The 27,805-nt window shown below is 43.0% G+C and overlaps 1 protein-coding gene across 1 annotated transcript in view; it reads right to left on the bottom strand.

Moving 5' to 3' along the window:
• OGDHL (oxoglutarate dehydrogenase like) overlaps window positions 1-27,805 on the bottom strand; it is a 297,827-nt gene that overhangs the window by 216,477 nt on the left and 53,545 nt on the right. Inside the window, 2 exon segments of the mRNA XM_033942954.1 lie at window positions 13,946-14,048; window positions 20,495-20,686. Coding sequence (XP_033798845.1) covers window positions 13,946-14,048; window positions 20,495-20,686 — 295 coding nt within the window.

Here is a 27,805-nt window from a genome sequence, read left to right as displayed (position 1 = left end):
GGTGTATGGTTTGTTTTTGTTAATAAAAAACAGTTTCAACATATTTGTCTATTTTTCTATAGTTACTGAGGTGACATTGCATATTTTAAAGTCATCTGCCTTGACATCTTTGAAACCCCCCAAATATAAATGCTAATTAACATTTTCTCTGCGTATAGTGTGCTTTGTGTTTTTTTAATTTTATAGTTACCATTATGAATTAATAAGATATTATGTGTACATGAAAAATGAATGGAATAAATTGGGGGCGGGGCTAGGGTAAGACTTACAATTAATAGATGTCCCGTTTTGATGAAAAAATAAATGGTCACGTTTACCATGAATGATAAGTCAGGTAGCCATGATGGGGGTGGGTGGGACTGTGAGGGCTGAACATCAGGGCAAGTTAGGTTTGTGGGGAGAGGGGACATAGCCCCGCAGGCCAAGAGCATCAGGTCATGGCTTTGCATGGCTTAATGCTCTCAGATAGTAAAATAATCACAGAAAAAAGCTGGGGTCATTTTACCATGGTTTTTGGGTTCTGACTTGCAGTTATGTTAGGTTATGTTAAGTTATGTCAGCGGAAACAGTGTAAATGAAGCGCCGGAAATGCCCTTTTCTGATGAGACAGAAATGCATTTTCTGATGATGTTAGCGGAAACAGATTTAGTCGAACCCCCGGAAATGATGTGGCCAGAAAAAAAAATGTGGCTTTTATTTTAACAGTCTTTTAGTTAAAAGACAGGTTTTAAGATCTAATTGTTAGAGCAGTGCACCCACAGCTCACAAAAGACAAATGCCTTTTTTTTCCTGGGTTTTTTTGTTGTTTTTTTTTAAAGAGACACTTCAGAAGGAAACTTTAGTTAATGTTTGTGGGAAGGGTAACACCCCAATTGTCATGGTGACAACTAGAGAATGACTCGGTGGTTGTTACCCGCAGCTAGCCGGGGGAAACCCGCCAAAACGGTGACCATAAAAAAAGGTCACCGCGAGATCGGGTACAAGGCCATTCACTGCCCCGTGGAGCGGTGAATGGTTAGCACGCCCAGTGAACGAGCATTCAATCCGGCAGCCCCTTCTCTCCCGCCGGCCGGCTGGCCATGCATCTCCCTTCCTCCCTCCCTTTCCTTCTCTTGTTGAAACTGGCGATTTCTATAAGACTATGTGCTGTATTACAGCCGGAGCCTTGAAGTTGCATCGCGTTGCCTGCTGGAAAAGTCTCCTCTGACACAACTTCCTGTTTCTGGTTGCATCGGAGGAGACTTTTCTAGCAGGCAACCCGACGTGACTTCAAGGCTCCGGCTGTAATACAGTGCATAGCCTTATAGCGGGGCAGTGACAGGGACAGAATTTTTCCCCGTGTCATTCTCTAGTGACAACTGATAAGCTGGTTAATCATATAGGTTCTTGCAGCCCTTGATAAAGCCAAGGGGGGAGGGGGAGGCGTGTTTAAACCTGTCTGAACATGTCCCTGCCTACTGGTGTTGTCATAGTGACATATGCCTTAGCTCTTTAACATGCAGAAATAAAAGTTCCCATGCTGAAAAAAAAAAACCACTGTCCCTAACTACCTCTGTTAAAAGGCAGAGTTTTAAGACTTTTTTTTATTTATTTAGAGCGAGGTTAACAGAGTTGACTGGAACAGGGTACAGATGAAGGAATCTTTATTGAAGCATATTTATTATGATCTAAAAGCAACAGGCAGCTATGGCAGAATTAACTCTCTACTTCAAGCTGCTATAAAGAACGATAATACAGTCCGTAAAAAAGACGTGGTGGACTGGGTCGCCAGTCAAAATGCATACAATTTACACAGACCTGCTAGAATCCATTTTAAAAGAAATAAAACAATTGTGTCAGAAGTTGACAGACAGTGGCAAAGCGATACCTGTAGTCCTCCACCATGTCTTTTCTACGGACTGTATTATCGTTCTTTTCAGCAGCTTGAATGCCACCATAGCTGCTAAATATTAACTAAGGTTTCCTTCTGAAGTGTCTCTTAAAAAAAAAACCAACAGAAAAGAAAAAAAAAAAGGCATTTCATTTTTGTGAGTTGTGGGTGCACTGCTCTATCAATTGGATCTTAAAACCTGTCTTTTAACTAAAAGACTGTTAAAATAAAAGCCACATTTTTTTTTCTGGCCACATCATTTCCGGGGATTCGACTAAATCTGTTTCCGCTGACATCATCTGAAAATGTAATTCCGTCTCATCAGAAAAGCGCATTTCCAGTGCTTCATTTATCCTGTTTCCACCGACGTCATCAGAATGTGCACTTCCGATATGTCAGTTACACCCATTTCCACTGATGTCATCAGAAAGTGCATTTCTGGTGACATAGGCAGGGGCGGGGCATGGGCAGAGCTACTACCACTCATTCCTATGGGAGGGGGAGGGGCATGGGCAGGTAGTGGGTGGGGCATGGACAGGAGTGGGTGTGGTGTGGGCAAGGCTTGGGCAGGCTTGGGCAAAAGTAGGTGTGGTATGAGCGTGGTTTGTGTGAAAGTGGGCGGAGTGTGGGCGGAGAGTAGGCATGGTATGGGTAGAGCGTAGGTGTGGCTTAACCCAGAAGTGAACGCTGATTGGTCGATCCTCATCTTGATAGCTGTTAATCATTTTGACATGAGGAGTACCCATTATACTACTGATATACTGAACAGCACAGTTACTTATTATAACAGGTATTATCTGGGGACAGCAGGCAGATATTCTCACGTGCGTGACTTCATCCATGGAGCTCATTGCCACAGCCGTGATCAGCTCAGCAGCCCCTTTTTTGGCAATTATACCTTTTTTGACTTGGTGTAAGTGGTATTGCTATCGCAGCAGGGGAGATGAGCCATCTCTCCTGCTGCGATGGTAGCGGTGGGGGATGGGCAGGTGGGGCCACTGAGCTTATTGCCACAGCCGTGATCAGCTCAGCAGCCTCTTTTTGGCAATTATACCTGTTTTGACTTTGTCTAAGTATGAAACATGAACTGTCACTTTAAGTTTTAAGAAACTTTGCAACTGCCCGCTCCGCACATGCATGAGTGCCTTCCCACCCAATGTAAGCTTGCAGTACCTCAGTTCAGTAAGCAAACTAAAAATCCAATCCAGAGAGGTGAGAGGGTTGTGAGAATATCTGCCTGCTGTCCCGGATAACACCTGTTACGATAAGCAACTGTGCTTTATTCTAGGACAAGCAGGCAGCATATTCTCATATGTGGGACTCCCTAGCTGAACATAATGGGATGGAGGGAGAGTTGGACATTAAAAATAAAATAAATTATGTAATACTGCTTGGCCAAAATGACCATCTCATCTTGAATAGGATTCTAGACAGTAGTGAGATGTCAAGATGTGAATTGAGGACCAAGTACAGTACTCCCCCGATATTTGCGAGGGTTCCGTTCCAGGAACCCCCGCAAATGTTGAAAACTGCGAATACGGTTTATAGCTGGAGAGGGCAGCCGGAGCGCTGGCGAGTGAAGGAAATCACTCGCGGTATGCTCCGACTGCCTCTTCCTGTACTAAAGTCAGACCTCACCAATCAGGAGCTGCGTGTCAACTTCACAGAATTAGCCTCCACTGCCTCCTGTACTAGTTTCATCCTCTCCAGGAGTTGCTCTAGGATATCCATAGAATTATTTGGGAATGGTACTTTTAATGGATCTGCCTTCATCCTTTTACTAATACTAGCGTTTGCAGTAGAAGTGGGCTACAGATGAATTTGCTTTCCTGATGCCATAATAATTAAATTTCTATCCTCAGTAAGGGGATCAAGTGCTGAAAAATAGGCTATAGGAGTCACCAGAGGAGCAGCTCAGCACTCAGCCAGCTATCCTCATCACCTCCAAGTTCAGGAATCAGTTCCGGAGTTTTATAAATCATTCCAAATTACCCTATTACCTCATCTTTTAAATTTATATCAGGCTCAACTGACTAAAGGTTGCATTTCAGGTATTATGGCAGGATCTCTAACTATTGTTTTGCCGAAGCCAAATAAAGATCCCATGTTGGTTTCAAATTATAGGCCTATTTCTTTGATTAATGTAGATGGTAAATTTCTGGCTAAGTTATTGGCTTTACTTTTGGCCAAGGCTCTCCCTTATATTATCGGTATGAACCAAACAGGATTTGTTGCTCAAAGACATTCTTCAAACAACACCAGACTGGCTTTTCACATGTTGAATTTAACAAAAGCTATGCAGAGAAGACCTTTGATCGTGTGGAGTGGACCTTCATGTATCAAGCAATGGATTGGTTTGGTATTGGTTCCAGATTTATACAAATGATTCAAACCTTGTATAGCTCCCCTTTTGCCAGATTATATATTAATAATACTTTTTCAGAGCGTTTTCGTCTGGAGAGGGGAGTTAGACAAGGATGTCCATTGCTGTTTGATATTGTTCTGGATCCCTTGTTATAAGCTATTCAACAGGCAAAGGAGATTCAGGGTATTCCTTATGCAGGTCAGGAATATAAAGTCTCTGCTTACATACAGTTAGAATACATACAGGATACATACATAGAATACATACAGGATACAGTTAGAAGGATATAGATAAGGAAGGACAAAAGGGATGGAAGGATATAAAGGATCACTTACAGGTCATGGACCTGATGGGCCACCGCGGGAGCGGACTGCTTGGCACGATGGACCTCTGGTCTGACCCAGCGGAGGCAAATTCTTATGTTCTTATGTTCTTATATCCTGAAACAACCATTCCATATTTACTAGATTTGATCGATAAATTTGGAAAATTTTCAGGATATAAGATCAATTGGAGTAAATCAGAGGTTCTTCCGCTACACGTATACTGTCCAAAAGGATTATTTGGCACATTCCCTTTTCTTTGGAAGGAAGAGGGTATAAAATATTTAGGCATTTGGATTCAGAAAACGTTGGAGGAGACGATGAAAGTAAATGAAAAATCCTTAATGCTGAAGGCCACAGAAATGTGTGAGCAATGGAACCCAAACGGTTAAGATGATGATTTTGCCTCTGGTTTGCTACCAAATGGGGATGTTGCCAGTTTATTTTCAGGGATCTTTTTATAAGAAATTAAATAGCATTCTTATCAAATTTATTTGGCTGGGTAAAAATGCAAGAATTGTTTTAGTATCTTTACAAAAACCAATTACGGCGGGAGGGGTAAATTTTCCCAACTTTTATAGGTACCATCAGGCCTATATAATGTGTCAGGGTATGTATTGGATCCTCCCTGAGCTCACGGAACATCTCCTGGATTGGTTACATTAGAATGGAAACTTATGTCCTCAATGTGACTGTCTCATGTGTTGAGTATCAAATTACCTAGATATGCTAAGGACAATATTATTCTATTGGACACGTGGAAAACTTTGAAATTTATTGATAAATTAACAGATGTTCCAATTGAGAAATCTACTTTTCATTCCTTAAGGCTAAACTCCAAGATTCAAATAGGCGGTGCTGGGATCTCATGGAAGAATTGGATTCAGGCAGGTATTCATACATTAGATGATGTTATATCTAATGGGAGGCTGCTTGATTTTTCATGACTGCAACAATCATTTGGTATTTTAAAGACTCAAAATTATAAATGGTTGCCAGCTGAAGCAGGCCTTTCAGAGTGGGTTCCCTGATTGGCAAAATTTTAAAACTTACTATAGTTTGCAGATCCTATGCTTCCAGACAGATCTTTCAGGACATCATGCCACCAGATGGTATAAATTAATTTCTGAATGCTTGAATAAAAAGCCAAAAAATAGTCTTAGAGATATTTGGAGCATGGAGATAAAGCAGTATATTTCTGCATCTCAATGGCCATGAATTTTGACTTAGAGGTTGAAATGTACAGCATCAGCATCTATGAGACAAACTTGGTTTTTCTTGTTGCATAGGATTTTTTGGACCCCAGTTTGTTTGCAAAAGTTAGTTCTAAATCTAATAGATGCTGGCATTGTCATATTGATATAGAGACTTTGGATCATCTGTTGTTTTATTGTCCTTTGATACTTAATTTTTGGGAAGTCGATATGGGGCCAAATTAATGTTGTACTTGGATCATCGATACCATTGACTTATGAAGCCATAATTTGTGGTACCTTACTACAGTGGCGTACCTAGGGTATGTGGCACCCGGGGCCCATCATTTTTTGACACCCCCCCCATGTAAAAAAATATTTTTTTGTAATGACCATGAAACGGAATAAATGGTCAGAATAGAAACAGGCAGTGAAAATTTTCTTATATTCCAAACATAACATAACATAAATTATGTCTGAATTGTCATGACATCAGAAGTACATATGGAGTAGTTGCAGGTGATGCTTGGGACAGTTCTGATTGTGTTAGTTCGGTTTTATGTGTTTTTTGAATAGAAGGGTTTTTATTTCTTTTTGAAGGTTTTGCAGTCTGTGGTCGATGTCAATTGGTTATAGAGTTGGGGGTCGAGTGTTGCAGCTCGAATGGCTAGGAGGTTGTCGAACAGTTTTTTTCTTTTGACGTTTTTGGTTGGAGGGTGTGTGAATGGTGCGTGAGTTCTCCTATGTCTGGTTGAGGTGGATTGAATTATTTAGCTGAAGAAATTAGTTACCCCCTCATCCCACACACATTAATTCTCTTCCATTTTTGTTCCCATTATAAAAAACACTGATAAGTTCCCAGAAAAAAAATACATTAAAATAAGAAGTGAAAACAAAGGCCCTTACAGATGAGAACATAACATAAGAATAGCCTAACTGGGCCAGACCAATGGTCCATCATGCCCAGTAGCCCATTCTCATGGTAGCCAATCCAGGACACTAATACCTGGTCAAAACCCAAAGAGTAGCAACATTCCATGCTACCGATCCAGGGCAAGCAGATGTTTCCCCCATGTCTTAATAACAGACTATGGTCTTTTCCTCCAGGAATTTGTCCAAATCTTTCTTAAAACCAGCTACACTATCTGCTTTTACCATAACTTCTGGCCACTTCATTTTTAAGTTTAGATCTTTCCTTTCAAACAGAGACCTTGCTAGATGTCAAATACAGCACAAGGTAACTTCACATGGACTTAGCTGTGCAGGAAATGTGAATCTCCTCATACACCCACCATATAGTGCAAAAATGTGCAAAGGTCTGTTTTTTTCTTTCGATCACTACATAGCCTAATGCCACACAAGCAGCGCTGTTACAAACATATTCTGTAGGTCAATGCTAAGGATAACAAAGTTTCCTTCCTTGGACCAGAAGGAGATACTGATAAACCACTGGAAGAGATCCCAAAACAACACCCAAAGACCCACTCAGTGTGTGAACCAGTTGAGTGGAGTGGACTAACTGGGGGGTGGAAATGGGCCCAGAGTTTGCTCAGCAGAATTTCCCAGACCACCTCTTCCTCTCAACACATTGACACGCTGCCACCACCACCACTAGGAACACCTCACTGGGTAGGCCAGCTATGCTATAAACTTTATAAAACACATTATTATATTTTCTTATAAAGCACATATTTTAACTGAACTCTCTGACAACCTCAGTCTTTCCATTCACAAAAATAGAAGGAAGAAAAGTTCCCATTTCCTGCTGTCTCATGTCCCCGGCCTATATAATATTTTTTTTCTGCAGACCCTTCAAAAGTCTGACCAAATCCTCGTTTCACTTGCATTATAAAGTACTGAGGATGCCATCTCTCCCCAATCCCAGGTCCTAAAGTCTAAGACAGTAGCGCAAACTAATGCTGCCAGATTCAGGAAAAAAAATTTTGATTCGATTCAGCCTATTGAATTGGTTTTTCAATTCGATTTTCCTGCCCAGTTGGGTGATTTTTTTCAAAACTCCTGGTGGGTTTTATAGCTTTTTCACCCCCTTTGGCTTCTCCTAATCACACTGGCGCTGTGGTGTAAATAAAATAAAGAAACAAAAAGGACTTTTCCTCTCTCTGTTAAATCCTAGCTCACGTTTGCAGTCCAACACCAGCTCTGGCAGGATACACATTTCAAATCTGACATATTATAATCACAAAACAGAAAATAAAATTAATTTTTCTACCTTTTGTTGTCTGGTTATATTTCAAATCTTGTTGGCCCAATGCTCTGGTTTTCTTCTGATAACTTGGGGTCTCCTTCTTTCTTCTTTCTGCATGCTAACCATCCATCTGCCAACTCTGTCCTCCCTTTCCATTTCCCTTCCCTCCCCAGGAAGTCTGGTATCTTTCCCTTTTTTCATCTCCCTCCACAGATCCACCTTTTCTTAACTACCCTTTCATCCGGCATCTCTCCCTCCTTCCCCACCACCCGAGTCCACCATCTCTCCCTTTCTTTTCCCAATTACCCTCCTATCCAGTATCTCTATCCCTCCTCCACACCATCCCTTGTGTCCAATTTCTCTCCCTTTCTGTTCCTTCCCTCCCTAAATCCCATGGTCCATCATCTCTCTCCCTCTCCTCTATTTTCAGACCCATTATTTCTTCCTCCCCCCCAAAGTTTGGCATATGCATGTCTCTTTTGAACACCCCCTTCCCTCCGTGTACTTCTAAACCAGGGTCCCTCCCAAAGGCCTGTCCCCCCTTAAAGGTCTGCCTGTCCCCCCTTGAAGGCCTGCACCCCCCTTGAAGGCCTGTCCCACCTCCTTGAAGGCCTGTCCCCCCCCTTGTAGGCCTGTCCCCCCCTTGAAGGCCTGCCTGCCTGTCCCCCCTTGAAGGCCTGTCCCCCCCCTTGAAGGTCTGCACCCCCCCCCCGAAGGCCTGCACCCCCTCGAAGGCCTGTCCCACCTCCTTGAAGGCCTGTCCCCCCCCTTGTAGGCCTGTCCCCCCCTTGAAGGCCTGCCTGCCTGCCCCCCCCTTGAAGGCCTGTCCCCCCCCTTGAAGGTCTGCACCCCCCTGAAGGCCTGTCCCCCCTTGAAGGCCTGCACCCCCTTGAAGGTCTGCACCCCCCCGAAGGCCTGCACCCCCCTTGAAGGCCTGTCTCACACCCTTGTAGGCCTGTCCCCCCCCTTGTAGGCCTGTCCCCCCCTTGAAGGCCTGTCCCTCCCCCTTGAAGGACTGCACACACCCCCAAAGGCCTGTCCCCCCCCCTTGAAGGCCTGCCTGTCCCCCCCCCTTGAAGGCCTGTCCCCCCTTGAAGGCCTTCCTGCCTGTCTGTCACCCTCCTCCTCCTTGAAAGCCTGCCTGCCTGCCCGCCTGCCCCACCCCGAAGGACCGCTCGCCCCCTGGCCTCCCCGCACCACTATGAAGCAGCACTACCTATGCTCCCGGCCTTGCCGTTCAGTCCCCCCCCACCCACCCCCGAAGGACCGTTCGCCCCACTGACCTTCCTGCACCACCTATGAAGCAGCCGCAGCAGGATCCCGACGTCAGCGATCTCTGCGCTGCTTAGGCGCTGCTTCCTGCGCCGCGTTCCCACCCCTCCTCTGACGTCAGAGGAGGGGCGGGACCGCGGCGCAGGAAGCAGCGCCCAAGCAGCTCAGGTATCGCTGAAGTCGCGATCCTGCTGCGGGCTGCTTCACAGGTGGTGCAGGAAGGTCAGTGGGGCGAGCGGTCCTTCGGGGGTGGTGGGGGGGAATGAACGGCAAGGCCGGGAACACCCCCTCATGGCTGGCACCCGGGGCGGACCGCCCCTCCCGCCCCCCCTTAGTACGCCACTGCCTTACTACATGTTAAATCTTCTTTGGATCGTTACAAAAGCCGGTTTTTCTTAATAATGACGGGAATAGCCATCCAGATGATAACACACAATTGGAAGAATTATGATCGACTTAATTATACTTTCTGGTGGGCAAACTTATGTTCTAGCTACAAATATGAAAGATTGAATGCTGAAATTTTAGGATATAGTAGTGCATGTAAGAGGGTGTGGAGCCCATTAAAATCATTTATTGAGTCACAATAGATGACATGTACCTTTTCTTTTTGTCTGACCTCCTTACACATCCAGGGTGGGAGGGAGGGGGATGGGAAAACATTATAATCATTATTCATTATATCTATTCTATTGAAATTATACATGTGGTTCTATTCTCATTGGTTAAGGGGAGGAGGGGAGTGAAAATGTTTGTTTTTGAAATATTTGTATATTTAAAGTGCTTTTGTTTGATTTGAGCCGGTCCTTCGCCTAAAAGCTGGACTCTGTAACCAGTGTCTGTCAAAAAGAACACCGGTTACAGAATCCAGCCCCCCTCCCCCCAGCAACGATCGCGGAAGGAGAGATAGCCAATCCCTCCTGCCCATATGTTAGTGGGGTGGGGTAGGGAGTTTCAGCGGGGCAGGAGGGCTTGGGCTCTCTCTTGCCCCAATCGTGTCGGGCGGGTGTGGTTTTTGGCGGGGTAGGAGGGCTTGGGCTCCCTCCTGCCCTGATCCTATCACGGGGGTCGCTGAGGCAGGAGGGCTTGGGCACTTGGTGGTATCGCTATCGCGGCAGGGGAGATGAGCCATCTCTCCTGCTGCGATGGTAGCGGTGGGGGGTTGGTAGGTGGGGCCGCTGAGCTCATTGCCACAGCTGTGATCAGCTCAGCAGCCCCTTTTTTGGCAATTATACCTGTTTTGACTTAGTCTATGTCAAAATATATAAGTGCCGACTAGGTAACCTGCCTAAACTTTGATTTATACCTGCTGTACGCCTATGTCTAGGTCGTCCCACCTCCTGCCCACCTCCCGCCCTTTCCCTTCCTCTAAAAATATCTCTTTTCGCTCTATGCATTTAAAGGCAGGGGAAAGGCCTAAGCTGGTTTTAGATATGTCTAAAACAGTGGTCTCAAACTCAAACCCTTTCCAGGGCCACATTTTGGATTTGTAGGTACTTGGAGGGACTCAGAAAAAAATAGTTAATTTTGGATGAGGTAAACTCTTTATAGTTTATAAATCTTTCCTTTTGGCTAAGTCTTAATAATAATATTGTAATTTATAGCTAAAGAGACATATATCAATAAACTGTTTTATTTTACTTCTGTGATTATGAAAAAACATACCAACGGCCTCAAAATAGTACCTGGCAGGCCGCATGTGGCTCCCGGGCTGCGTGTTTGAGACCACTGGTCTAAAACCAGTTTTGGTTATGGATGCTTGGATGATCAGGGTTTTTGATTGTCCAAGTACCCATTTAGGCCACTTTTTAGACATTTTTTGTTTTGATTATGAGCCCCTTAAAGTTTAGTTTAGTTTATCCAGAGTGACCAGATAACCACTATAGGTACAAAGTACAGACCCCCGCACACTCCTCCAGTGATTACTGACCCCCCCTCACACCACCATAAAAGTCGGAATAAAAATGTACATACCTGTCTCTGGAACATCAGCACCTGCTATAGGAAATTCTATTACAGCTGCATAGAGGTCTTTTAAGTAGCCTGAGGTGTGGGCTAGTGAACCATAGAGAGGAGGACCCAGGCCCATAAGCCACTCTAACCACTACATTCATGGTGGAAAATGTGAGCCCACCAAAACCCAAAACCCTACTTTACTGCTATTGGGGTTGCAGACAGGGAGGTATAGTGTGTTTGGGGGGTGTTTTGGGGGTCTCAACATTACTTATAAGGGAGTTCTAGTGAGATGTTTATATGGCATCCTTTTTGTGAAGTTCAGAGCAGTGCCCTGTACGGTGCCCCACTGCTCTGTTGCCATGTCTGGGTGGTCAGTCTATCACATTGCTGGCCCCCCACCCCCATGTCCAAAAGGTCTTGTTCTGGGACTTGGACGAGAATAGATGTAGTGGCGGTCTGGACAAACAAACACCTGAACGTACAGATGGACGATTTTTGGAAAAAAAAAATTATACTTTAGAAGTATTTTCTGAGAATGGAATTTTGTGCCCTGCCAACTTTGGGCGTGTAGCACCCTACGTCCAAATCAGACTTAGACATATGTTTTGATCATGCTCCTCCACGGCTATAAACTGAAACTGTGGATTGTGAAAAATTGCAGGTGGACCTTAGGAAATTGGAAGACTGGGCGTCCAAATAGCAGATTAAATTTAATGTGGACAAATGCAAAGTGATGCACATTGGGAAGAATAACCTGAATCACAGTTACTGGATGGTAGGGTCCACCTTGGGGGTTAGCACCCAAGAAGAGGATCTGGGTATCATCGTAGACAATACGATGAAACCTTCCGCCCAATGTGCGGCAGCGGCCAAAAATGCAAACGGGATGCTAGGAATTATTTTAAAAAAGGATGGTGCTCCATGGTGCGACCTCATCTAGAGTATTACGTTCAATTCTGGTCTCCTTATCGCAAGAAAAATATAGTGGCGCTAGAAAAGGTTCAAAAAAGAGTGACCAAGATGATAAAGGGGATGGAATTCCTCTCATATGAGGAAAGACTAAAACGGTTAGGGCTCTTAAGCTTGGAAAAGAAACAGCTAAGGGGAGATATGATTGAAGTCTACAAAATCCTGAGTGGAGTAGAACAGGTACAAGTGGATCGATTTTTCACTCAGTCAAAAATTACAAAGACTAAGGGACACTCAATGAAGTTACACGGAAATACTTTTAGAACCAATAGGAGAAAATTTATTTTAACTCAGAGAATAGTTAAGCTCTGGAACGCGTTGCCAGAGGTTGTGGTAAGAGCTAATAGTGTTGCTGGTTTTAAGAAAGGTTTGGACAAGTTCCCGGAGGAAAAGTCCATAGTCTGTTATTGAGAAAGACATGGGGGAAGCCATTGCTTGACCTGGATCGGTACCATGGAATATTTCTCCTCCTTGGGTTTTGGCCAGGTACAAGGGACCTGTATTGGCCACCGTGAGAACTGGCTACTGGGCTTGATGGACCATTGGTCTGACCCAGTAAGGCTATTCTTATGTTATGTTCTTAATAAGAGCGGTTCAAAGGCACGCTAATCGAATGAAGTCGAGAACAAACTTCGCTTCGTGGAGAATGAAAAACTGAGGTACCACGAGCTTATGTCAGGTGGGAAGGCACTCGGGCATGCACTGTGCGGGCAGTCATGAAGTTTCTTAAAACTTAAGGTGACAGTTCATTTTTCATAGTCTGTTACAGGCTCCATGGATGACATCACCCACATGTGAGAATATGCTGCCTGCTTTTCCTAGGATAATACATATAACTTGAACTCCCAACTTGTCTATTAAATCTGAAATCCTTTAAATCGAGGGTTGACAGAACTCATGAATTAATAAGTGTACTGTAACTATGATATAATCCTTTTATAAATTTTGATATCTCTGAAATCTTTTAAAATTTACAAATTTAAACGGAGATCTTTTTCTTCTCACACTCATGCACAATAGATTTCTAAACTAAGAAGTTCAGCATTCTCATTTAATAAGAAAATAAAATTTTATTTCCTATATTTTGCTTTTATAACTCATTTCTTTCATCACTGGTTTTCTCTATCCCAGAGTTTTGAGGTGTCCGTCTTTCCTGTCTAGTTGTATTCATCTCCTTTTCTTTCCTTATTCATTTTTCACTATTTCTTTTCTTTCATTTTTACTCTCCCATTAATTAGCTGTTTTTCTTAGCATTTCTTTTCAATATTTTGCATTTTTCTTCTCCTATCTTCACATTTAAAATCTTTAGATGCAGGTAGTACTGTATATCATAGTTGGTTCTTGGTAAAGTTCTGCCCTTTTTTTCCCTCCCTGTACTTTTAGACTCAATGCCATTGCTGGATTGGAGAGACTATTCTTCTGTTTGGCCACCCTGATTATCTTCAGTGCTCTTCTTTTATCCTAGATTGCTTCTGTCCCCATAGCTGGTGTTAAAGTTCATATCATGGTTATTGCCAGTGAAGCATCACTGTCCACTTTGCTTCCATGTCTTTTCACTATTTTAGTTAGGGTTATATGCAGAGCTACTCCACTGGCTGAAAGACCATCATAACCCTTTGTGCTTAAGTGTTCTCAGTTCTGCTCTCCTAATAAGACATCATACTCAGAAATCTATGATGGACTGATGAGGTAACCCCTTCTCCTAAGCTTTCATTCCATTCTCAGACCCTTACGTAATATGTTATGCCCTTGCAATATGAAAAAAAATGTACTGTAGTTTGGCATTCTCACCCAGCTTATCAATGGTGGTAATTAAATCAGATGGAACAAATGAATCCAAGTCAGCATCCAGAATTCCCAAGGGATCCAACTGGGCCACATGATGTCCACGAATCTGAAAGTATAGGTTATGAAAAGGAAGGGGGAAGCAAAGAAAAGAGAATTTATGCTACTAATTTTAAATATAGTCAAGGGAAAGCTCATCAATTTTTGTGTGTCTCTCACTGAATCATCAAAAGACTTTGGGCTCCTTTTATCAAGCCGCGCTAGCAGGGTTAACGCACGCGACTTTTCATCACACGTTAACCCCCGTGCTGACCTAAAAACTACCGCCTGCTCAAGAGGAGGTGGTAGGGCTAGCGCGGCTGGCGGTTTAGCACATGGTATTACTCACATTAAACCGCTAGCGCGCCTTTGTAAAAGGAGCCCTTTATCAAAGCCAAGAGAGTCACGACTTGCTATGTAGTGCCTTCTGAGAAATGCTCTGACTAGATCTAAAACTGCTAAATTTGGAAAACCGTGTGAATTGAAGTTTTTCCCATGAATTTGACTGTGCTTCATCAGAAAATAATTGAAAAAATTTTTAAAGCACATTCTGGGGTCCTTCATAGCCACTGATTACATAAAGCTCCATTTTTCTTACAATTTGCTATTAATTTTGCTTAATGGAACAAGTTTCCTGGTATTATAGCTATTACTTTTATGTTTTCACATTCAGTAATGATACATTGATAAAAAGACATATTTATCCTCCCTTTTATCAAGCTGCACTGTTGAGCAGCGCAAGCTAAATGGCAAGCCGCCCACAAGATTATAATGGGCGGCTCGGCATTTAGCTTGCACTGCTCAGCAGTGCGACTTAATAAAAGAAGGGGTTTATACAAAAGATCTAGCAGCATTTTATTAAATGAATCTTCAATATCTGTATTTTATTGTGGAAAATAACAGAAATTTAACATACTTTGCTAAAAGCTAAACATGTACACTTTAGTGTAGTCATCTACTGCATTCCAAACATTCAAGCATTTAGGGCTCCATTTACAAAGGTGCGTTAGGGCCTTATCACGTGGAATAGCACGCGCTAAATTGCCCCACGCGCTAGCCGCTACCGCCTCCTTTTAAGCTTAAGCAGGTGTTAATTTTTCAGCTAGCGCGCACTATAGAGCGCACTAATCTGGTGCATGCGCTAAAAACGCTAGCGCACCTTTGTAAAAGGAGCCCTTAATGTCTTCTTGAGATAGGATAAAGCCTTTGATGCTGTTCAACCAGGTATCCATGTATTATATGATCAAACAGAAAGGAACACGACTTTGTGTGCTGAGAGACTGTCAGAATGAGCAAGTCTCTCAGAGCTACATATCTGATAGGTAAGTAAAACATCCTGACAGACAGACTGAATCAAATCCTTCTTCCTCATGGGTCCTTGAACGATAATGTGGTTTGCAAGATTTTTCAAGAATGGAACAGACTCTTGATAAATCTGTATGCTACGCTGTTCAACAAGAAAGTACCTACGGTAACTTCTGCTTCTGGGGTCACATGGAAAACTGTCCTTGGATATCTTTCTCCTTTCTTGTGGAGAAGGTCCACTCTGTACATGTATCCTATAATTCTGAAACAACTCATGATTCTCGTAGCCCCCTACTGGCCAAGGTTCCATCAGCACTCCATTGAGACTGGAATGTTTTCCAACACTGATCACAAAAGAGCAGGGGATGTTGTTACATTCCAACTTTGAGTCCAGAATGTGCGCTCAGTGGTATTCTATAATATGAGCATGAAACTAAATTGGTAATGAGCCAATTAGTGTTAATAATTGGGTGGTAACAATTATTGGCATTAATTGGCAACATTTTTGATTTGCGCATACATCTTGCTAAACACTATTCTATAAAGATCTGCATGCATATCTAATAGCGTGCAACTCAAAAGAGAGTGTCAAGGAAGAGGTATAGGCAGGTCAGGGTCTTTTACTAAGGATGTGTGTGGTATTGCTGAATACTGGGGACCTATACCTAACTTATGCACCAGGATTTACACCAAGTTTCGGTTGGTGTAAATCCTCATATCCAAAGTTTGGTGTGGAAATTGGCTCTATGCACTATTCTATAAATGAGTGCAATTCAGCGTACCATTTATAGACTAGTACTCCATGCAGAGTTTTTTGTTCCATTTTTTCTGCGCCATTTACTGAATCTAGTCCACGGAGAGACATTTTCGACTTTGGATGTTTCCCCACCCCAATATTTGGACATCTTGTGGGAAACATCCATTTTTTAAACTGCTAGACGTCTAAATTGTTTTTTGAAAATGACCTATTTGAACGTGTTGGCCTTTAGGACGTCTAACTTTTGGGCCATTATCAAATGCAAAAATGTCCATGTTCAAAACTTCCTAATGCAGACCATTTTGATGTGGAAGGTGCCAGCATAGCACCTAAGACATCCCAACATAAGACATCCCAACATAAGACATCCCAACATAGCAGTGGGGCACCTTAGAGGGCACTGCTGTGAACTTCACATAAAGGATGTCAAATGTATATCTCACCATAACCCCCTTATAATTTATACTGAGCCTCCCAAACTCCCCCAAAACCTACTATACCCACCTGTGCACCACCTCAACAATCCTTATGACTGCAAATGGCACCTATATGGCAGTAAAGTAGGGTTTGAGAGGGTTTTAATGGGTTCATACTTAATACCAAAGATGTTGTGGTTAGAATGCCTTATAGGCCTGGGTCCTCCTCTCTATGGTTTATTAGTCCATCCACCGAGTATCTCTACACACATGATGCTCTACTAGGCTTCCTCATACCAGATTCTGCTGTTCTAGAGCCAGGTATGTACCTTTTTGTTCTCATTTTTATGTGGTAGAAGGGGGTCATTGAGCACTGGGAGAGTGTGGAGTTGTCTTACCTTGATGCATCCAGTGGTCATCTGGTCAGTTTGGGCACCTTTGTGGCACATAGAAACTTCTAAAACAGGTCTAGTTCCGAATGTCTAAGTTCCATCCAGGATGTCTTACATAATGTTTGATTATCGCTGTCAGATGTCCAAGTCTAACCCACCCTTATGCAGCCCAAAGCCCACCCTTAACACACCTCCACCACGCCCATCTCAAGCTCTGAATGCAGAGGCTGGGACACCTCGCTAGACTTCCAGAAAGGCGATTTTGATTATCAGCACTCTTGCATATATTTGAACCAGATAACCTGAAAGCTCTCAGGATGGTCTAAATTGCCTTTAACTGTAGGAAGTTTATCTAGAGAAGTTGCCCCTCAGTAGACTATATACCCTGGGTGTGAAAAGCTCTCGAAGCTTTATTGAAAATATCTTAGGATGTACTGCAATATGTTTTCCACGCTCCTTCCCTCTGGTTACTAGCTGGCAGAGTTCCTTGGCATTCTCCCTAGGAAAAGTTCCAGCAAACTCAGCTAAACTATACACAATGTTCTGTAAGTATATGCCCATGAAAAGCTGATAGGAACATAGCATTTTGAAAAAAAAAAAAAATCCCAAAAGACTCCAAGCTTCCCTCTCACAGGGGAATGAGGAGTGAGTCTTGGAGATTTTGGCTCTTTTGAGAGAGCATTCAACTACCATGGAATAGTAAACAAGTCATTGCTTCTCAAATCTGGTAACCTTCTGAACTCTCGACATACAGTCAGTCTTCTTTCTAACAGGAGAAACAGAGAAGGGTGTTTCCCACATTCTCATCTGAATCTCCTTAAGGATTCTGACAATGGGCACTGTCACAGCTTCCTGGGGTGTGTCAAGGAATTGGAAGATATCCAATGTTTCAGGCTCTGGGCTTCTCTTCTGTCTCTAACTTACATGGGAGAGCACTAAATCAAGAGTTCATCAGCTGAGAATATACAACTCTCAAGAGGTGGGGAAGAATATGTAAAGAGACCTGGGAATTGCAAATTGCTCCATCCTCTCCTTCGAATTCTTCATGAGCTGCTCCTCAGAGGCTGCCATCAGCAAAGACATTATGTTCTTACCTGTTAATTTTCTTTCCTTTAGTCGCAGCAGATAAATCCAGAGACTAGTGGGATTATGTCCATCTATCAGCAGGTGGAGATAGAGAGAACTGAGTTGCTCTTAGCCTTTGGGCGTTTTTAGCATTTAGCACACGGTCGCACCCTTGAATAATTTCCTCCTAGTCAACCAGTATCACTCTTCGCAAAGCATCAGAAAAGTTGACCCAGTAAACTCCTTTCTCACATAGCTGAACCATGAAAACAATCCCTCGAAAATGGAAAAGGAAACACCGACAGAAAAAAATATTATAAAATCCGCTCAGAATATCGAAAAATTTGAGACAGGGTGGAGCTCTGGATTCATCTGCTGTGACTAAAGGAAAGAAAATTAACAGGTAAGAATATAATTTTTCCTTCCTTAGCATCAGCAGCAGATGAATCCAGAGACTAGTGGGATGTAGCAAAGCAGTCCTAAAGTAGGGAGGGAAACCACACAGTCACCCTAATAATAATAATATATACCGCAGGACCGTGAAGTTCTATGCGGTTTACAATGGTTAAAAATGCTACAAATTAAGTAAAACTAACAAAGTAAAAGCTAATAATTAACAGCTCTAGAGATCAGTTATTGTGGAATAAGATTATACAAATCTGCTACCTAAGTATTTCAGGAACAGATATGTTTTTAGGTGTCTCCTAAATGCCCCATAAATATTAGTGAGCATAAGTAATTGCTCAAGATCGTTACCCCATAATGCTGCCTGATATGAGAAAATATGTTGATGATATTTTTTAAATTTACATCCTCTAACCGGTGGGGAAACAAAATTCAAATGTGAGCTTCTCTTATGTCTATTGGTTGAGAAAGAGAAAAGGTCAGTTTTATATTTAGGGGCTAAACCAAATAGTACCTTAAAGTAAAAACATCCAAACTTAAACTTCACACATGCCTCCATCAGCAACCAGTGCAGAAGTTGGTAGGAAGGTGTTACATGATTGAATTTCTTCAACCCCAAAATTAGCCTGATTGCCGCATTTCACACTAGTTGTAATCGCTCCATATTCTTCTGGGAAACTGGCAATATTACAGTAATCAAGTTGACTTAGTATAAGGGATTGTACCAAAATTCTAAATAATGAAACATCAAAGTATGCTCTAATGGACCGAAGCTTCCAGAGAGTAAAAAAGCCCTTCCAAACCTAACCCTTTCTAAACTAAGACTTGAAGACCGAAAATTCAGCGACGTACCCAGCTGGCACATCTAGACTACAACACCCGTCAGCCAGGCAGTGAAGAAATGGCCATCCAAGATGTTACCACATATCTGGCGGAACGGACCCCAGAAGCATCCAGAAGCTTACCATCCGAAAGCACCCAAGCTAAAAGAACTACTTCACCAAAACACCTCGCCAAAGACCCCTTAATGGCAAATATCCCACATGGCTACTAGAAGCTGGATGAATAAATGGACTGAACAGCAACAGGCATTTGTACCCATAAGGTACCGAAAGAGCACCTCCTCGCGCCACTGCCAACTGAACCTGCTAAATCTCCCAAAGGCACCAGAAATAGGAAAGACCGAAATAGTAGCAAAGGCTGCAAATGCATAACAAGGATTGGGCATGGAACTGGTAGACATGAACAGTGAGGAATCCTTATGTAAAGAGGCAGCATGCCATACCACTAGGCCTCCAGCACTTACCAAAAGAGAGGATCTGGCGAACCTATCAAAATACAAACCCCCAAATACAAATCCCAAAATACAAACCCCCAAAACGCACACAAAGAAAGTGGCAGCCAACAAGAATTCCTATGAGATACCCCAGAAAGGAGGAACCATTAAGAGCTAGCATGACACCGAAAGAGAAAACAGGCACGGCTGTCAGAGTCCAGCCGCCAACTACTACCTTCTGAGTCCTAAAGATGGTTGCTGAGCCAGGCTGTGGAAACATATTTCTAGCTAATTTTTAGCTAATCAATGTGGCATGGACAGAATAGCTCCAGACCAGCTGGGCAGTGAATGGACAGTACAACAAGAGAGCCAAGTCAGATCTGCAGTGACCGTGTCTGAACCGACAAGGCAGCATTGATCTGACTTCCACAGCCTGCGCTCTGAAATGACCAAAACAACAGTAGATATAGAACTCAGAAGAAACCTCATCACCCATAAGATGCAGCTACTTCGATAGAAGTCCATAAGGACTGAGTAGGCCCTCAGCCAGCACCCACTCTGAATTACCATCCAAATATGGCCTGTGGATGGTAAAAAATCCACAGATGGAAGCCGATTGAACTCCAAAGGAGGATATAAGAAAGCCCAGGATCCGGGAGATGCACTGACCCCCAGGCAGTGTTCCCAAGAAGGAAGAGTGCAGGAGGAGCACACAATAAACACTAAAGACGCCTGTTATATTCTATGGGTGTTTTTAGCGTTTAGCACACTAGCCCCCATTGATGAATTTCCCCCTTAATTACTTAAAAATAAATCTATAGATTTTTTTTGTTTTGTTCTATTTTTACAAAAGATGCAAAGTTTGTTTATTTACTAAAGAGACAGCACGTGTCCACTCACCTGATATGCCCTGATCAATAACTGAACAGCCAGGTGATCCTCTATCACTTTCTCTGCTTTAGCTGGTACCATTGCCAGCCCTTGGCTCTGAAATTGTGATGCTCTGCTGTCCAAGCTAACCAACGGAGGCTTGCAGTAGGCTTCTCCAGGAGGAACACCTGCTTTTGCATTACGAAAAAATATATCCCAAGACTTAAAGAGAAGAAAAAAAGAATGAAAATATTATTTATAGAAGATTAATACTTGATCCAAAATAGATCATAATCAAGGCTTTAATTCACACTACAAATAAACAGTGTACCTAAATTTTGCTGCACATCAGATATGACCATTAGTGGTAAGCCAAACCAACCTAAATTTCCAAAGACAGAGTAATAGACCTTGTAGAAAAAGAGGAACGCAACTGGTATGATATAACTTCATTTCAGTGAGGCAAACAATTCTCTTTCACATGATACACTTACGAACAAGCAAAGAAAATATAGAAGACAGTATGAATGTCTATTCAGTTTACAGTGTTGTTTTAGAAACTTAACTCAACATGTACAAAACCTCTAAACTAAAGTTGATTTACATACATTAAAATTATTTTTGCATTAACCAAATTTTCTATGGAAATGATCTAAAAGTATCCTGAATTTTTTTATGCCTACCCTTGGGCACACTGCCGTTAGGTAATAAAAAACTGGTCATAAAATCAAATTCAGGGTGTAATTATTACTGATTCAGGCCCAGATTCTGTATAGGACACCCAGTCTCAGAAGCGATGGGCATCCTATATAGAAAAGGGCCTAAGGCTGCCTAAAGTAAACCTGATTCTCTAACTGACATCCATATTACAGACACCGGTTAGAGAATCAGGTTATTGTAGATGCAGCTGCTAAACTTATCACGGCAAGGAATCTCCCTGCTGCGATATGTTTAGGGGCCACAGCTGTGACAACCTGTCCCCCCACCCTCCTGAATGAACGCGGCAGGAGGAATGCCCAATCCCTCCTGCCGGAACACCCCCTCCCCAAACAAAACCGGCAGGAATGATGCCCAATCCCTCCTGCAGAACCCCCCTCCCCAAACAAAACCGGCAGGAGGGATGCCCAATCCCTCCTGCCATAAAATCCCCACCCCCAAACAAAACTGGCAGGAGGGTGGCCAATCCCTCCTACCGGAACGCCCCCACCATAGATTCAGTGACAATCCCCCACCCTCACTAACCTGCCCATGGGAGGGGCCTTAGGCGCCTGGGCTAATCAGGCTTTAGGCCCCTCCCTGGTGCATCCCACAATGCACTGGAAAGGGGCAGGCCCACCTCATTCCGACAAAGGAGGGTCGGCCGGCCACTGGGAAGACCCGTCCTGCTGGCCATCATTATAGGTTAGTGGATGGGGGGTCCGAGGAGGGGGGTCATCGCAGAATCTATGGTAGGGGGTTCCAGCAGGAAGGATTAGGCACCCTCCTGCCAGTTTCATTCGGGAATGGGAGGTTTCTGGCAGGAGGGATTGAGCACCCACCTGCCGTTTTCATTTGGGGAGGGTTCCAGCAGGAGGGATTGGGCATCCCTCCTGTTGATTTTGTTCGGGAGGTTTCCAGCAAGAGGGATCGGGCATCTTTCCTGCTGCTTTTGTTTGGGGGCGATGGGGGATTTTCAGCAGGAGGGATTGGGCACCCTCCCGCCGGTTTTGTTCATGGGGTGGGGGGTTTCCTGCAGGACGGATTGGGCACCCTCCTGCCAGTTTCGTTCAGGCAGTGAGGGGTCTTCTGGGCAGGAGGGATTAGGCATCCCTCCTGCTGCATTCGTTCGGGGAGGGGGACGGGGGACTGGCGGCCGCTAAACTTATCGCAGCAGGGAGATCCTTTGCTGTGATAAGCTTAGTGGCCATGTCTACTTACAATGTAGGCCAGCATTTTCTTGGCCTACATTGTACACATCTCCTGCTGGCCTAGGGACATGCGTACAGCCGCCTAGGTTCACCTAAGGCTACATCAGGGACTAACCACGCCCACGCCTAGCCTTAGGCTGGCATGTGGGCCTCCCTAGGCTCCCGAAAGTGCCACCAATGCAGGCAGCCTGCCTAAGAAGCTTTTTTTAAATTAAAAAAAAAAACCGTGCATCCCAATTTGCCGGTTAGACAGCGGTAGGACGCCTGCCGCTGCCTACAATCGGGATGCCGTTTACAGAATCCAGGCCTCAGTATTCAAATGGGAGTATGTAACAAATGGAGTTTTGTATAGGCTGACCTAGGTTTAGAACCGTTAATTTTTTAAAACCTCTTTTTTTATTGTCAAACTTTAGATTACAAAACAGTGTACATGAACAGAGATCATACAAAAGTGATTATCGTGGTGGGTTGAGGTAATTGCTCATAGGAATTCAATGAGTGTTGGAGCGTTTGCCTTGCAGTAGCCACTACTGTGCTTTTGTAAGGGGGGTAAATAAATTACACAATATTTACTTTAATGAATTTTTATGTCATTACCATTTTCTTCCCTCCCCTTATCCCATGATAAAATGTCATAATCTAATCTAACACAGGGCTTAGACCCTCTTTTACTAAGCCACAGTAGAGGTTTCTACTGCGGCCTGGGGTGCTAAATAGTCCAACGCTGCGCCTTCATTCATAGGAATTCTAGGAGCATCAGAGCATTCAGCGATCCAGGCCACGGTAGAAACTCCTACCATAGCTTAGTAAAAGGGGGTGTTGATTTATTGCAAAATATTTATGAAGGGCCGATGTGACTTACAAATAGAGACCAACAAAAGAAAAAAAAACAATCAATTAAATTATTCAAATACAAAAAGATTTCAATTTCTTCTGAAAAAGCATATCATTTGGAATCATCCTAAACAGAACTGGGTATGTTAATCCAAACATTAATAGCCTGAAATGAAAACATGGATTTAAGGATGCACTTGTAGCAAACATCCCTAGAAGAAGGACATCCGATTAACAGTTGGTCTTAAAACCAAAAGGGCAACAATAGGACTGGACAACTAAACCAGCTACTGGTTCTGGAGCATTTCCTTGAACATAGCATAAGAACATAAGAGTTGCCCTAATGGGACAGACCGAAGGCCCATCAAGCCCAGTATCTTGCTTACAATAGTGGTCAATCTAAGTCACGAGTACCTTGCAAGATTTTTTTAAAAACCCATCATAGGGCTTCTGCCATGAAGCCCAATAGCATGGGCTGGAGCAGTAAATACACTGAAGCCCATAGGGATTTTAAGGGCTTTGGTGTATTTGCCACACAGCATTCACTCCCACAGCTTGATAAAAGAGGCCCATAATATAAGCTATTTTAAAGATAATATGTGCCTTTAGAGGAAGCCAATGCAGATTCCATACGTGATTGGTCACACTTTCAAACTTAGTAACTCAAAAAAAATCAAGCGAGCAGCTGTATTTTGGATTAAACTGGTTTGGTTTTATTTTAACAAGGTGACATTTAAACCAATATAAAGAGCTGCATTTGGACTAAGTAAGAAAAATTATGTTTATGAAAATATGATCGGATTACTCAAAGTTGTCTCAGTCAGAAAAAAAGATTTATCCAGAGATGAGAAACCTGGAGTTCAAAAGTAAGAGAGAAGTTCAAAATAATACCCAAAACCCAAAAAACATCTCCTCCTCCCAGTTTTTGAGAACAACTCTTCAAACAGTAGGTACATTTACATCTGCACAGGCTATAGACCAGGGGTGCCCAATAGGTCGATCGCGATCGACCGGTAGCTCGCCAAGGCAAAGTGAGTCGATCATCCAGGACTCCCTTTGCCTTGGCGATCTATCGGGCCGATCAATCTTCCTCTCCCCAACGTCAATTCTGCCGTCGGAGAGGAAGTTCGGGCCAGCCAATCGCTGCCTGGCTGGGTGGAACTTCCTCTCCGACGGCAGAATTGACGTCGGGGAGAAGAAGATTGATCAGCCCGAAGCAGAGAAAGCATGGGGCGGCGGCGGCGTTATCCATTGTTGGCGTTTGGGTCCCGTTCCCCGATGGCAGCAGCAGTGGCAGTGGCTTGGGGGAAGGGCAGGGAGAAAGAAAGTCAGGGGCGCAGGCAGGGAGACAGAAGGAAAGAAGAGAAACAGGAAAATAAGAAAGGGGGCATGAAGAGAGAAAGAAAGAAAGGGCAGGGAGAGAGGAGGAAAAAGTTGGGGGGGGGAAATGAGGTTTGGAGGAGAGGAAGCATACAGGCTGAAAGAAAGATTGGATGCACAGTCAGAAGAAGAAAGTGCAACCAGAGACTCATGAAATCACCAGACAAGGTAGGAAAAATGATTTTATTTTAAATTTAGTGATCAAAATGTGTCTGAATTTATATCTGCTGTCTATATTTTACAATATGGTCCCCTTTTACTAAACCGCAATAGTGGTTTTTAGCGCAGGGAGCCTATGAGTGTCGAGAGCAGCGCTGGGCATTCAGCGCAGCTCCCTGCGCTAAAAACTGCTATTGTAGTTTAGTAAAAAGGGAGGGGGTGGGTATTTGTCTATTTCTGTATGGTTGTTACTGAGGTGACAGTGTATAGAGTCATCTGCTTTGACCTCTTTGAAAAAACCCCGGAATAGGAATGATAATTAACAATTCTATGCGTACAGTGTGCGTTGTGTTTTTTTAAAATTTTATTGTTGGTAGATCATTTTGACTTGGTCATTTTAAAAGTAGTTCGCGAGTCAAAAAAGTGTGGGCACCCCTGCTATAGACACATAGGGCTCCTTTTACTAAGCTGCGTTAGGGCATTAACGCGCGGAATAGCACCAGCTAAATTGCCCCGCGCGCTAGACGCTAATGCCAGCATTGAGCTGGCATCCGTTTTAGCTGCATAGCGCGGGTTTAGCGCGTGCTAAAATGCTGTGTGCGCTATAAACACTAACGCAGCTTAGTAAAAGGAGTCCATAATTGTACCTGTTCACTGGATAGATTGATGCCATTTCTGTGACTGAAGCACCGTTTTACCCACAATGTTTTTGAAAAATTATTTCCATGATCCATAATCAGAATGAAATACAACAAAGCCAGATTTAAAGTGCAATGTTTAAAGATAAAATATAAATTGGAATTTGTTAAGTAGTAGTACTGAAGAAAAGGTTATAGCAGAGTACAAACTAGATAAGAGCCAGTAGCGCAATACGTTCACAAACAAAGGTAGCAATCTATGTTGAATCTTGGAAAACTTGAAAATTTTCAGTTTCGAACTAGCGTTTCAGTCTAAAGTTTTTTTAAAAAGTTCAGAAACAGCTGTAGGAATCTGGATGAGCTGGATGTACTAGCTATTTTTCAATCCAGATTTAGGAACTACCATCTATTTCATTTGGTTTGTACGGAATAGGAGTTAGGTTTCTGGAGATGGACTTTTTTTTTGGGGGGGGGGAGGTTCCTCTCTCTCTGTCTGTGAGATTGTGTTCTTTCCTATCAAACACTGTAGCTTTTTTCTTGTTTATATTTTCTGTGTAAACCGCTTTGATCTGTGATGCAGTAATGGTGGTGTATCAAGAATAAATAACCTAAACTACCACAGAATAAAGATGGTCATATTCAACATGGCAGACAACCTATGGAAGCATTTAAAGGAATACATTCACTGCTAATTTTACCTGCAGTACAGTCAACCCAAATATTACAGGGGCAATTCACAAATGGGATTTTGGATTCATCTGCTGTGACTTTAAAAATTTATCAGGTAAGACATCATTTTTCCTTCCTTGTCATCAGTAGCAGGTGAATCCAAAGACTTGTGAGATGTAGCAAAGCCGTCCTCAAATAGGGTGGGAATCAGAAATATTTGTTGGCAGTACTGACACACTAAATGCCTCCGAATGAGTTTAAATGTTCAAGCGATAATGTTTGGAAAAGATATGCAAAGACAACCAAATAGCTGCTCTCCAGATTTCTTTGAGAGAATAAGTACCAGATTCTGCCCAAGATATTGAAACAGACTTGGTAGAATGAGCTCTGGGGGAAGTTGGAGGCTGTTTTGACTCTATAGTCCAATAGCAGTAGTCAGTTTTGAGGTATATTCCATCAATTCCAACCAGCTAAGAGCATAAAAAAGGTGGTCAGAATGCCAAAATTCATTGGTGACTTTAAGGAATTGAAGAAGCATTTAACAGATATTAAGCAAATGCAATGAGTCAAAATTCTTCCTACCGTCATCCTCTCTGAAGGAGGGAAGAAAAAGACTGGTTCGAATGGAAAAGAGAAACTACCTTAGGGAGAAAGAAAGAAAAAGAAAAGTACAAATAACGACACCAGCTTCAATAAAGCAAAGGAACAAATCCCTACAGGATAGTCCCTGATGCTAATAAATCCTTCAGGCCAAAGTCATTGCCATAAGATCTTTGAGCATAGCTTTTCAAAGGGGTTCAAAAGGGTGCCTTCTGAAGAAATCTAAGAAACAAATTAAGATTCCATTCAGGACAAAGATGGTGAAGAGGAGGCTTAAGACAACTGACCCTTTTTAGAAAACAAAAAGCATCTGAATGTACAGCCAAAGAAAAATTCTGCAGCTGACCTCAAAGTTGCCACCTGCACTCAAAGGGAGTTATAGGCTAACTCTTTCTTAAATCCCTCTTGTAAGAAGGCTAAAATCTGAAGCAAAGAAGACTGAAAGTAACACACATCAGTCACTGAAAACAAGGTTCAAACATTCTCCAAACCCATGCATATGCTGGAGATAGAACACTTCCTCACTTCAGGCAGGATATTAATGACTTTGTCAGAGTAACCTTTCCTCCTCTACTTTGACCTCTCAAGAGATAGGCTGTAATGCCAGAAGGCAAACCAAATCTGCATATCAAGGCCTCCTGGGCCAACCCAGGACAATCAAACTCACTAGACCTAAATGTTGAAGGATTCTGTGAAGAACTCTCCCTATCATTGGCCAGAGAGAAAAACATATAGAAGATCCATGCTTGGCCATGGTTGAAGGAGAGTTTTCATTCCCTCCAGTCTATTTTATTCTCCAGAAAAATCTGGGAATTGGCATCTTGACAGGATGCCATGAGACCTAGAGCCAGGGCTCCTCACTTTTTTGTCACCAAATGGAAGACTTCTGTTGACATCTCCCATTCCTCCAGATCCAGGGAGTTTCTGCTCAGATAATCTACCTGGATATTCAGAAAGCCCATAGCAGGTGCTACTGAAAGCTGTGATAAACACTTTTCTACCCAGGAAGGGAGCAGGTAAGTCTCCATCACTACTTATGCACTGCGAGTTCTCCTTTGCCTGTTGATTCATGCTACTGTCATGAGATTGTCTAACAGAACCCAACCAGTTTGTCTTTCAGAATCAACTGAAATAATCGGAGCATGTTGTGGACC

This window comes from Geotrypetes seraphini, chromosome 4 (assembly GCF_902459505.1).
Source record: "Geotrypetes seraphini chromosome 4, aGeoSer1.1, whole genome shotgun sequence".
NCBI classification, from domain to species: Eukaryota; Metazoa; Chordata; class Amphibia; order Gymnophiona; family Dermophiidae; genus Geotrypetes; species Geotrypetes seraphini.
Note: the sequence above shows the minus strand (reverse complement) of the source record. Positions and strands in the feature narration are given on the sequence as shown.